Source organism: Nymphalis io, chromosome 18 (genome assembly GCF_905147045.1).
Source record: "Nymphalis io chromosome 18, ilAglIoxx1.1, whole genome shotgun sequence".
Classification (NCBI taxonomy): Eukaryota; Metazoa; Arthropoda; class Insecta; order Lepidoptera; family Nymphalidae; genus Nymphalis; species Nymphalis io.
Window position 1 is genome coordinate 4929278 of NC_065905.1, and position 12119 is coordinate 4941396.

The 12119-nt window shown below is 32.4% G+C and overlaps 1 protein-coding gene across 2 annotated transcripts in view; it reads right to left on the reverse strand.

The window, feature by feature from the left end:
• The window catches only part of LOC126775541 (uncharacterized), an 84966-nt gene that overhangs the window by 10206 nt on the left and 62641 nt on the right, over positions 1 to 12119 (reverse strand). For both annotated transcript variants that reach the window (XM_050497558.1, XM_050497557.1), the window contains exon 2: positions 6113 to 7068. In XM_050497558.1, the coding sequence (XP_050353515.1) occupies positions 6113 to 7061 (949 nt within the window). In that variant the 5' untranslated portion in view covers positions 7062 to 7068. The remainder of the gene's footprint in view (positions 1 to 6112; positions 7069 to 12119) is intronic.

The following is a 12119-nucleotide window of genomic DNA, read 5'->3' on the forward strand; positions in this document are numbered from 1 at the left end:
AATTAAAGTCTAATAAATTCTCTTTTCGGAATAATACTTTTGGTTCCTTAATCCCACTGTTCTAATTCATAATCAGGCTTCAAAGGTAAAAGCGCGCACTCTACTCAAGTTAAAACTGCTGGGCTGACATAAGTGAAATCATGAGATCACAGATAATAAAACAGAATTAGCAATCACTTTGGCTGTAATTCAACAAAAAAACGTAAACATTGAAAACATAATTGGCTGAATAATAATTAAAAAAGATTAAAGAAATTTTAAGACAATGTTATTATCTTAGAAAATATTAAGCATAACGTACAAGTAGAAAAAAAACTCAAATTCATATAACTTCAAAAGTTGCTGGTTGCGGATCGGATTTAAAAAATGATTTGTAACAAACATAAACTTGAAACGTATATCCTGCCTTCTTCGTTTTTTAAACCGTTAAAGAAAAAATAAATAAAACAAATAAACTTATTTAGTAGAAAATTTTGTGAGTTTGTATTAGTTAGCCGCCTACCGTATGACCTCGGTGGCTAAGTAACGGGATATCTGTGACACAACCCGACCATGAAGGGCGGGTTTGATTCCCGCGCGGTTCGATTTGCATGTATCGCTTCCTATATTATACTACTGAGCAATAATGCGTAACTGTGTCAATGGAATTTTTTTGTATATTTCAAACTAGCGTTTATCAGCAGGTTCTGTCCGCGTAGATTTTACTCTGTCACTGTGCCTTAATTTTAATAATGATGCTCAATCGTTAGATAATTTTAATATTTAGATTCATTATGATTTTTACTTGGTGGTAGGGCTTTGTGCAAGCCCGCCTGGGTAGGTACCACCCACTCATAAGATATGCTACTAATGAGCAGCAATACTTAGTATTATTGTGTTCCGGTCTTAAAGGTGAGTGAGCCTAACTACATGCACAAGTGATATAATATCTTAGTTTGTCGGATACCCAAAATTACCCAAAATTTGCGTTGTAACAGCTTTCAGTATTTAGTTAGATTAGGAAATCTTACTACTAATCTTACTTTTTAGATCAATACGCAACTGTCAAATATTTTCTCCCACGTGTCCCCTACACGAGGGGAGAGGGCGGTTGCTCGATATAAAAAAGTAGCCATAGTCTTTCGTAGGGGTTTAAGCTTCATACCAAATATCATCAAAACCGCTGGTGGTTTAGCCGTGGAAGCAGACAGACAAAGTTACTTTCGCATTGATCATTAGTATAGAAGTAGATACGTCACTAAATGTGCCCAGATAATTTATAATTAAACTAAAACTGTTTATTCGTGCAGTATAACGAATGAAATTGAGAAGATGCGAATATTCTGCCGAAAAATATTGTAAAATTATAATATAAGGACATTAAAATCTGACATATTGTCATGGACATTTACATGTCTTATAAACCTTACTGTACAGTAGAGAATTTGATGTATCTTTTATGACTAAACGCAAGTCAGCTTAAGTCGTGTTAACGTCGTTAATTCACATTTTAACGACGTGATTACAAAACATCAAAACGTCTACTAACACTACGTCCACATTGAACACTAAAATATTTTTAAACAAATTATTCAATAATTTAATAATATACATTCACGTACGTTTAATACTACTTAACCGTTTACCCAAATCTGCAAAAGGGGTCGTATTCGCCCCACTGGAAAAAAGTACTCACAGAATTGACATCATAAATCTACAAACCACTATTAGAAAATAATGAAAATTATTAAAAATTTTACACAATTTTTTTACAAGTTTTTCCTATGAAGGTACATTTGATACGAAACCTCAATAATGAGCTAGAAATATAATCACGAACCGAAGTCGTTTATAAGAAGTTATTTACAAATATTTTAAGTAAACGGACCTTCAATTGTAACTGGATACCCAAATGTTTGTTTAAAGTTAAGGCCATTTTCCACTGACGGGTACAATATATGCTTTTTATATAGATATTTCATGTTTTCCATTGTGCGGTAATAAGCGACGCCAAAGAAAAAAATAATAAGGAAAAAACAAATGAATGACTATTTTCAAAACTGAAATGTACCAGCTAAATGAATTTGTAAATTTGAATTTGGAATTCTCAACCAAAGAGGAGATATTTCAGATCAAAGTTTGTCGTACTGTGTTTTGTACAACAAAACGCTAATTTCATATGTAAGGACCAAATATAAACAAATCTGCTATGCACTACAAACAATTCTTGGTTAATATATCTTTATTTATATCACAACACTATTCCACATAACTATTTAATATCACTAAAATTTTACTTCCAAAATTCCTATAATAAGACATCCAAAGTACAATTTTTCGAACCCATAGTTTATATCATTAGATTATTCAAGATCTCTCGACAAATAATATTTAATGTTCATTTGTCCTCCTATTGTATTTGGATTGGGAGTATGTAACATTATGATGAGTACTTTTGCACATTGGTTTTAAAATGTTTAATTTTTTTGGTTTGCCAGCGTCTGTGCCATATATATTTGTATGTTTAATGTCAAGTTATTACACACATTATAACAATATTCTTGCTTCACTTAATAACAACATAATTTCATATAAAAAGCATATGAGGTGTTGCAGTACAGACGGGAAAAACGTTCTGCACTAGCCGCCTTCGCCTTGCCGGCCCGCAAGATGCCTCTTCACGCCTCGTTTGAAGGAACCCGGGTTGTAAGAGGAGGGGAACACGAAATGACTTTATATAAATATTAAAGACGGTCGAAATGGTTATGCATCTTTTAAAGTAGAACCCTAGCTGACATATGCAATTCAATTATGTATTATATTTAATCGAAGCAAAAAATTCTATGTTTCCCAAATAAACTTTGGTAAGCAAAAGTTAATGGGATTTTAAGTATACATGAAGTTTTTATGTACTTTACGTTGCTTTTTTTAGTTTTAAAAACCTGTTTATACAAAAAAGGGTTTAATTGAGACGTAAAGAAAAACGATTATAAACATTTATACATCGATTTTCGATGAATTATCTTTTATAAAGTTCTGTTCTGAAGACCAATTTATAATAATATAGCCATAAAATTATGCCATGAATAATATTATAATTATGTCATAATATAGCCATAAAATTGCTTTAAATGCTATTTATTTTTGACTTTGACTTTTGTCGAATAAAGCCGAGATGGTCCAGTGGCTCGATTACACAAATAACTTAAGATCGTGAAGAAATTTCATGTGCTTACAGTAAAGTAAAAGCTTGTTGTCCCACGTATGGGCTGAGGCTTCTTCTCCACTTAAGAAGAAGGTTTGGGGCTCATTCTAGCACGCTGCTTGAATGGTTGCTTCAACAGATTTCCTCAAGATGTTTTCCTTTACCGCCAATCACATAAGAAAATGCGTTACTATTTCCCCACTTCAATATCTCCCACCTGTTGTACATTACTTTGATAATGAACACGGCCTTTAATTAATTTGTACGTCAAATTGTTTGAATAGTTTTTTTAATCTCATATCAAACACGCGTGACCTTTACAAAACAAACTATTTAACCATTTGACAAACGATTTACTGTTTGTGCAACAAACATTGCCCAATGGAGAGGTAATGTTTTTAAAACGTGCCTGATTATTATTACAAGATAAACGCGAAGAATTAGAAAAACGCTATTATTAACTTCCCAGTTATAGATACGGTTTATGTATAATTTTAATATTTGACTGCCTTGTTGGTTTAGTGGCTAGATAAAAGGCTGCCAATTCCGAGATTAGAACCAAGGATTACATCCCAGGTCGGGCTAATAAAAAGTTACTAGATTTTTCTATCGAAAAGTAACAGGCCGAAGTCTGGAAGTACACTTGCCTCGTGCAGTTGTTTCTGCACCTGAATTCTCTCTGGTCGTGTCGGATTGCCACCCCTTTGAATTATGGGAGCTGGGGGGGAGGGTCTAAGAGAGTTCATCTATATTTGCGCACACACTTTTGCACTATAATATGTCATGCGCGGTTAGCTAATATCTCTTGAGATTGACCACCGTGGGCTAAATCGATCTGGAGGACATCATATTGTTAATAACTGTGGTTTCAAAGACCCATTTTTTAAAATATAAATATATCATGGGTTGTTTTCAAAGCCATTAATGATATTGTAATTGCAATTACAATATTGCAATTACAATATCATTAATGGCCTAACCCGCATTGGAGCAGCGTGGTGGAATAAGCTCCAAGCCATCCCCCAAAAGGGAGAGGAGGCCTTAGCCCAGAGGGACAATTACAGGCTGTTAGCTACTTCATTACAATTACTTATTTGTATTTACGTACAAAACTTTCTCTTGTGACCATCTCATTAAATGAGACTCAAAATTAATTATTCAAATCAGACTTGTAGTTCCAAAGATTTGTGCGTAGAACCTTACGAACACTCCAGTTTACAATACATGTACTAATGCATTAATCTAGCAAAAAGATTTATTTAAATCTAACTGGCAGGTCCCGAGATAAAAGCGTTCAAAAAAAAACTATCTAATAACAATAGAAATATATATTATAAACAGCGTTTAAAAACATTTATCTAAAGCATATAAAAGAATAATTATGTAAAATGTTTAGGTAGAAAGACTGACAGGCATAACGAAAGAATCCTAATGTCATTACGCAGGTGAACAACCTATTGTAACATACACGGCCTTGACTTGAATGCAATTGCTCGACTAATTTCATTATATAGATGTTTTTGTATGTAAAACACATCAATTTTACATGCTTTTTTTCAATGTTTGTATGTGATTTCGAAAATCGTGATATCGTTAGGTCAAACGTTTTAAGAATTTTAAATTTCGACGGACTTCGAAATTTAAATTCAAAATGTGTTCTATTAAGTAATACTTTATAAGTATTATGTACTGTTATAAATGTAAGACGTAAACACGGAATTAAGTATAACCAGTTCGAGTTATATCTTAGTGGATATTTTTTATAATTTAGCATTGAAATGTTTCTAAAAATCATTGCATATGCATGCATTACCTCAATGTCATTACGTTTTAAAAATAATAATTATATGAATCATGTAAATCGAAGATGATTTATATTGTGTCAGTTATGAACGTATTGCCTTGATAAAGTTTCTAACCAACGAAAGGTACACTGTACTCTATCCTCCTCCCGACTCTTTCGGATCCTTCGTTATCTGACCTAGATTAAAACGAATTGACCTGTTAGTTGATGCTAACTGAAGCCCAGGTAAGAGAAACCTCGATGTTCATATCCAGTCTGAGGTCTCTGATACTGAATTACAAATATTTTCATAGACTTAAATGTATAGAACAAGAATAAATAGGTATAAACGACTGCCTGGATTTGTTAACGTACTTTTTAATTACAAGTAAAGCTAATATTTAATGTTTAAATCTATTAAATGTCTAAAGGAATCTATTCGTATGTTATCGTAATGTTTTTCATGACATCAGTCTTTATAATATATAAAGGAAACTGTAACGTCAAAACAGTTATCACTTATAAAGATTTAATTACAATACAAAAGTTTTGAATCAAATGAGAAAAATTGTGTTATTAATTTATTAATTTTATAATGGTTTTCTGATTTTTTTTTTTGTATAAGGTTCCGTATATATCTACTTCTTTCTATTATTTTATTGAATTTCAAATTCTATATGTATACATTTGACATCACACACTACACTTCATATCTAACTATATACTAGCTTTTAGATAATGAACTCAGTTATATCAGTTAACGTGATACATATTAGAATAATTTTAAGTTAACTACTTTTTTTAATTATTTTCTTTTTAATTCTGTGACTCATATACTCGTGTATACATATCTCATTTGGACGAGAACAAGTCGGTAGTCGAAACTGCGATATCCCTAAATATGGTTTCCAGAAGGCGCGTAGCCTCTGCACCAGACGACCATCACTTAATGCCAAGTAAAACAGGTCCCGGTAAACAATAAATAACAAAAATGCCGGATGATGTTCGTCGTCGAAACAAATTGCTCGTTATAATTAATGCCTCAAACGTAACCAACGCCATACTATTTCCTTATTGCGATCGGTTCCACGGAATTACGTAAGTTTTGCTGACGCTAACACTTAATAATAAAGAAATTAATTTACCTTTGTTGCTAACAGTCCACAGATTGCTCTGATTGTTCTTTTTCGATTTGTTATCTCTAAGCATTAGAATATCAGGTATTTTATTGTGCTTATTATCTTTAGGTATAACGTCTGGTGATCTTTCAACATTCACCCTCACGAATTCGCCCTTAAGTATCTTTGGAGTTTCTTTGTTGATAAGCAGTGGAGGCGGAGGAGCTTTAGATTTTTTGTGAAACAATCGCTTCTTCTCCGGTTTACTTGGTATATCTATATCTGTATAAATAACACTATCTATTTCACCATGATCTCTCTCGTTTTTTAATCCAATCAGACTTAGTGGTTGCTCGTACCGCGTGCTGTAGCCCTTCTGCTGCACAGATATATGAGTTATACCGTCATTGTCGACGGTCTGCATCAGATCGAACTCAGATCGCGTCTTATCAATCAAATTGTAATCGTCGACGCCATTGTTCCTATTGTTGTACGAATCGACGTTTTTCTTTTTGGAAAACAAGCTGTCGCTACTGTAACTGTTCCTTGTCAATCTGTTTCGCATTTTGAAATATTTATAAGTAAAATAGATTCTTTTGAAATCCTGTTCGTTTTCAAATCGAAGAGCGATGGCCTCTTTGTTTGAATTCTTTGTAATGTAAAAAACCAGCGTGTTTTCACAATTCGGATAGTTGTCAATGTTGACACAGTTCGCGATGTCGTCAATACAGATGTTCTCTTGCTTGCCGGCCTTTATATCGTAATCTTTGATCAGCTTTTGTTTATCATCTTCATTGCTATCATCCTTTGTAAGTAGTTGTAGCTGATCTTTTTCGTTAAAACCCACAATGGTGCTGTAATTGTGATTTGATTTACTAATGGCCGATATGTCCAGCTGTTGATTAGTATTGTGTAGCTTCTGACGGGTCAATATTGCAGCTAAGCCGCCACACCGGCTGCCTTTCTTAACCGTCATTATTGATCTGTGGACAAAAAAAAATACAGATTAAATTTCATATTTATACTAAAATAAGTATTTATAAATAGGTTGTTTATATCATTTAATAAAAGTGGGAATTGGATTACTAGCAAATAGTAAAATGTTCATAACTAACTTTCTTGATAAAATAAAAAATAAATTGGAATAAGACTTTAATTCTAATATTTTCTATTCAGATATCAATTTAAGTTATTTATTTATTTTTAAACCTATCCAACAAGCTATACCTACTAAATTTAATAAGGAATAAAAGCCATGTGATTGCAAATATATGAACACCCAATTATAAGAGAACACAATACGCGATACATAATATTAAAAAGTGTGACAATGGCCTATAATACTAATTAAAAAAATTTGAAAGAAATATATATATCAACTGTATCAGTTCACTGTAATTATAACAATTTTAAACAGTTTACTGGTGGTAGAGCTTTGTGCAAGCTCGTCTGGGTAGGTACCACCCACTTATCAGATATTCTACCGCAAAACAACAGTACTTGGTATTGTTGTGTTCCGGTTTGAAGGGTGAGTGAGCCAGCGTAATTACAGGCACAAGTGACATAACATCTTAGTTCCCAAGGTTGGTGGCGCATTGGCGATGTAAGCGATGGTTAACATTTCTTACAATGCCAATGGGCGTTGGTGACCACTTACCATCAGGCGGCCCATATGCTCGTCCGCCTTCCTATTCTATAAAAAAAGTAAATAATGAAATTTGTTAAGTTATTAAAAAATTAAATAAAACCCATCTTCCTCGAACGTTAAGAAATATATAATATCATTAAAAATTCGTATATAACATTTACATATTATTATTCAGAACTCGTTTCAATTTAAATAATAAAAAGTACTTATACCCGAATAGAGAGATAAAATTTCGCATAAGCCTTAAAACAAGAATTTAATATAAAGAAACAATTGAGTAATAAATAGAAAGCATAAGAATTGTGACAGAAAACTTTTTTTTTGAATAACACGTGCCTTGTGTCTCTGGGAAATAAAACACACGTGTGACAATTAATTCTCAGCTGAGAATACGGTTCGAGTACCAAGATACAGCGACCGTTGAATACATTGTGCCTTTATTATTATTGTTCTTGTATGTATAAACATCCATATTTAACGCACTTTCTTAAATTTAATTAGTTATCACAATAGTAAAAGAATGAAATTATATCACTTAGAAGATAATAATAATTGTTTGTTTACATATAAAAGTCAATATATGTGTAACTGATTCAATATGTTGTACGCCTAAATCATTGAACTGACTTGAATGATGGAAAGCTTAAAACCCAACGCTGTTTTTTTTTCTATGGGAAGAATTATAATATATTTATTTCACGATAAAATAATAAGAAAAAATGTTAAGATGTTTTGTTTTTTTTTTCAAACGGAACAATAGACCGAATATAAATATTTATTTATAAGTTTTTTTTATAAAAAAGCCGAGATCGCCCAGTGGTCAGAGCGCGTGATTCTTAACCGATGATCGTGGGTTCAAACCCGGGCTAGCACCACTAAATTTTCATGCGCTCAATTTGTGATTATAATTCATTTCGTGCTTGACGGTGAAGGAAAACATCGTGAGGAAACCTGCATGTGTCTAATTTCACTGAAATTCAGTCACATGTGTATTCCACCAACCCGCATTGGAGCAGCGTAGTGGAATAAGCTCCAAATCCTTCTCCTCAAAAAAGGAGAGGAGGCCTTAGTCCAGCAGTGGGACATTCACAGGCTGTTACTGGACTACTGGAAGTTTTTTTTTCTAAATGTTATTCAAAGCAACTGAGCCCCGCTCCTCTAACGCGTGGGGAAGCTGAGGCGAAAACTATATATAACTATATATACTAATCTGTTTCCCGCTTTCCGCCTCACACGTGTACCAGCAGATCCGGATATGATTTTGTTATTGATAAAAATGCATTACATATTTATCATTTCCGATAGTGTATGCTAATTGTGTGGGTAGGTGATATTCATTTGAAATTCAATAATTTTATTTACCTTGACAACTGATATAGGAAAAATTAAAGTATTTATTAAAATATAGATTTAATTATCAGTTATATAAATCAATCGATTTTTGGTTTTTTTTTTTGCGTAATATCATGTCATACTTTACTTTAAGTGAACCAAATTGTTTTGAATAATTATGTAACTAATATTTTAGACATCAAATATTCATATAAATCAGTATTCATATAAAGACCTGATACTGACTTGAAGCTTTTTTGGAAACAAATTCGATAACCAATGCACAAGTATGTGCTAGAACAGGTGCACTTTCTATCATCTCAGAGAAAAGAGATCAGGCGTACCAACCTCGGGATTGTGTGCTTTCTGTAGCACGAACAACTTCCTACTTCCGAGCTCCTAATGAGAATTTCTTGACGGAAAAACCTGATAACATTTATTGAATTCGAACGTGGGACCTAAAGATATGCAGCATATTAGCTAGCAAATGCAGTTGTAAAAATAATGAATAATATAAAAAAAGAACATGAAAAACTATATTATTAAAGACATTTTCAAACTAAAATATAGCCAAATAAACCTATTTGATTAGTTAATAGTCAAATATAAATGGGAACTTAAATTAATTTATATTTTATACTAATTTTCACTCGCGGCTTCGTCCGCGTGTTATGTCGTGTGATATGCTCTTCCTTGGGATTCGAGCTTGCTTCACATCAAATTTCATCAAAATCGGTTCAGTGGCTTAGCCGTGAAAGCGTAACATAGAGACAGAGTTACTTTAATATATTAGTGTATATTAAAAGTCAGCCAGTTATCTTAAAACTTGAAATGTTTATTTCACTAGGCTATATGCATAACAAAAAATTAAAAAAAAAAACACTTCCTTTCGCCCATCTTTTGACTTCAAGGTATTTTATTTTCCGAACCGATGATAGGTTTTTGCTTTAACTATCAATTAATAAATAATTTATATAAAAAAGAATTATTTAATATATATTAATTGTACGTAAGTTGATTGACATTTTATATCACAAAATTTTCTTTTTTTTTCTTCTTGTTTTAAAACACGAATACGAAGCAATGTAAGCACAACATGCGGTTTCTAAGTTATAATCCGAATCTTTCTAATACAAATAAAACAATTGTCTCCCGTATCAACAATCACCAGTTCTCAGAGACATTCAGTTTTCGCCATACAAATGTTTCTCACACGATTATACCGCTGTTTGTGTTCTCTTAAACCTTTAAATAGAAAGCTGGGGACGAAACTACGATAATTATGTGACGATTCTGGATAATTACGATTTGACATAATAATTTAGATAGCATTATAATTATACAAAGAAACTTCTGTTTGTGTTTAAATCTGAAGCAATGTTTTTTTTTATCTAGGCGCACGTTTGCGTCGACCTTTGCCAAACTAAGAAAGAAAAAATACAAAATAAGACAATTTAAATTAAAGATCCTGAATAAACTAGTCGAAGAAAACGCATATAATTGTATTATTTAAGTATATTTAAAGTATAACATAAATACATAAAGCCAGCAAACGTCTCACAGCGGGACAATAGCCTCTTTATTTTAAAAAGGAGTTGAAGCTTATTTAAATCCGTCACTCTAATGCGGGTTCATGATCTAATTAAAATGTTTTTCAATTACACTGATAGTATTGAATCTTTTTCGTTTTGTTTTTCTTAAATCAACACATTTTTATTTTAAATGAAATTGTTAAAATGGTATTATGTACTTTTGTAATGTCACATGCTTTATCAATAGAAATCTTAGAAAAATACGAAGGTTTAGTTAAAGAAAATCTGGTTTTATATACTTAATTGATAGGTCACTACTAGGTCAATAGCAAAAACGGCAAGTTCAACCTTTGGCAAAGCTCTTCCGAGTTTATAAATACACACATCGCCTAGCCTTGCCTTCTGTGTTACATATATGGACAGAACATATGTGGTTCAACCTTGATGTCTTATGTTTTATTAGCCCTGTGTATGAAATTTTAAATTTTATATATAATTTATATTATTTTCTTGTGTAGTTCCGGCAGAATGGAATAATAGCCGTTTGAAACCAGTGTTATCAGAATCAACTAATATCCGGTTACTTTATTCAAGAAATAAATCGCTTATGTATGGTAGAATTGTGTATGAGGCGTTATTCAAAAACATCCATACAAAATGTAAGTATATAAGACATTATATGAAATATTATAAAGAATAATATGTTATAATAATTATAATAAACATTTATTTCGACCAACACAGATAATAATTCCTTCACGGTGAAGGAAAACATCGTGAGGAAACCTGCATGTGTCTAATTTCACTGAAATTCTGCCACATATGTATTCCACCAACCCGCATTGGAGCAGCGTAGTGGAATAAGCTCCAAACCTTCTCCTCAAAAAGAGGAGAGGAGGCCTTTAGCCCAGCAGTGGGACAAAGGCCTCACAGACATTCACAAGACATTCACAGACTGTTACGGTAAATAATAATTTACAAAACAAATTATATAATAATAATGGTGTATCACAACTAGGCTACTTTTATCGCAATTTTTTTTTTAATTTTGTGAATAACGCCGATGGTGTTTATATAAATAAATAAATAAATAAATAATTATGCTATAATTCGTTACACGTGTTTCGGAAAAGATAGGTTGGTATACAATAACTGTTCGTTAAATATAGAAATCTGAAATACATGGAATAAGATGATTTTTAAGCAATCGATTTAACTCTTAAACGACTCGATCACGTATGGTGGTGGGAATCAACCCCACCAAAAAACCAGAAGCTTTCTCAAAAAGGATTGACGTTTGACCAGGGGAGTTGACCGTCAAAAAATTCCAAGTACTTTATTCATTTCGCTTATACTTTGTATTAATCCTAATTAACATTATAAATGCGAAAGTGTGTTTGTTTGTGTAGTACGCTTTCACGTATTAACTATTCAAACGATCTGCCTCGGATCAGCCAATGGCTGCCTCGTCGGTCTAGTGGCTAGATATCGGGCCAATAAAAAGTTATTGAGTTTTTCTGTC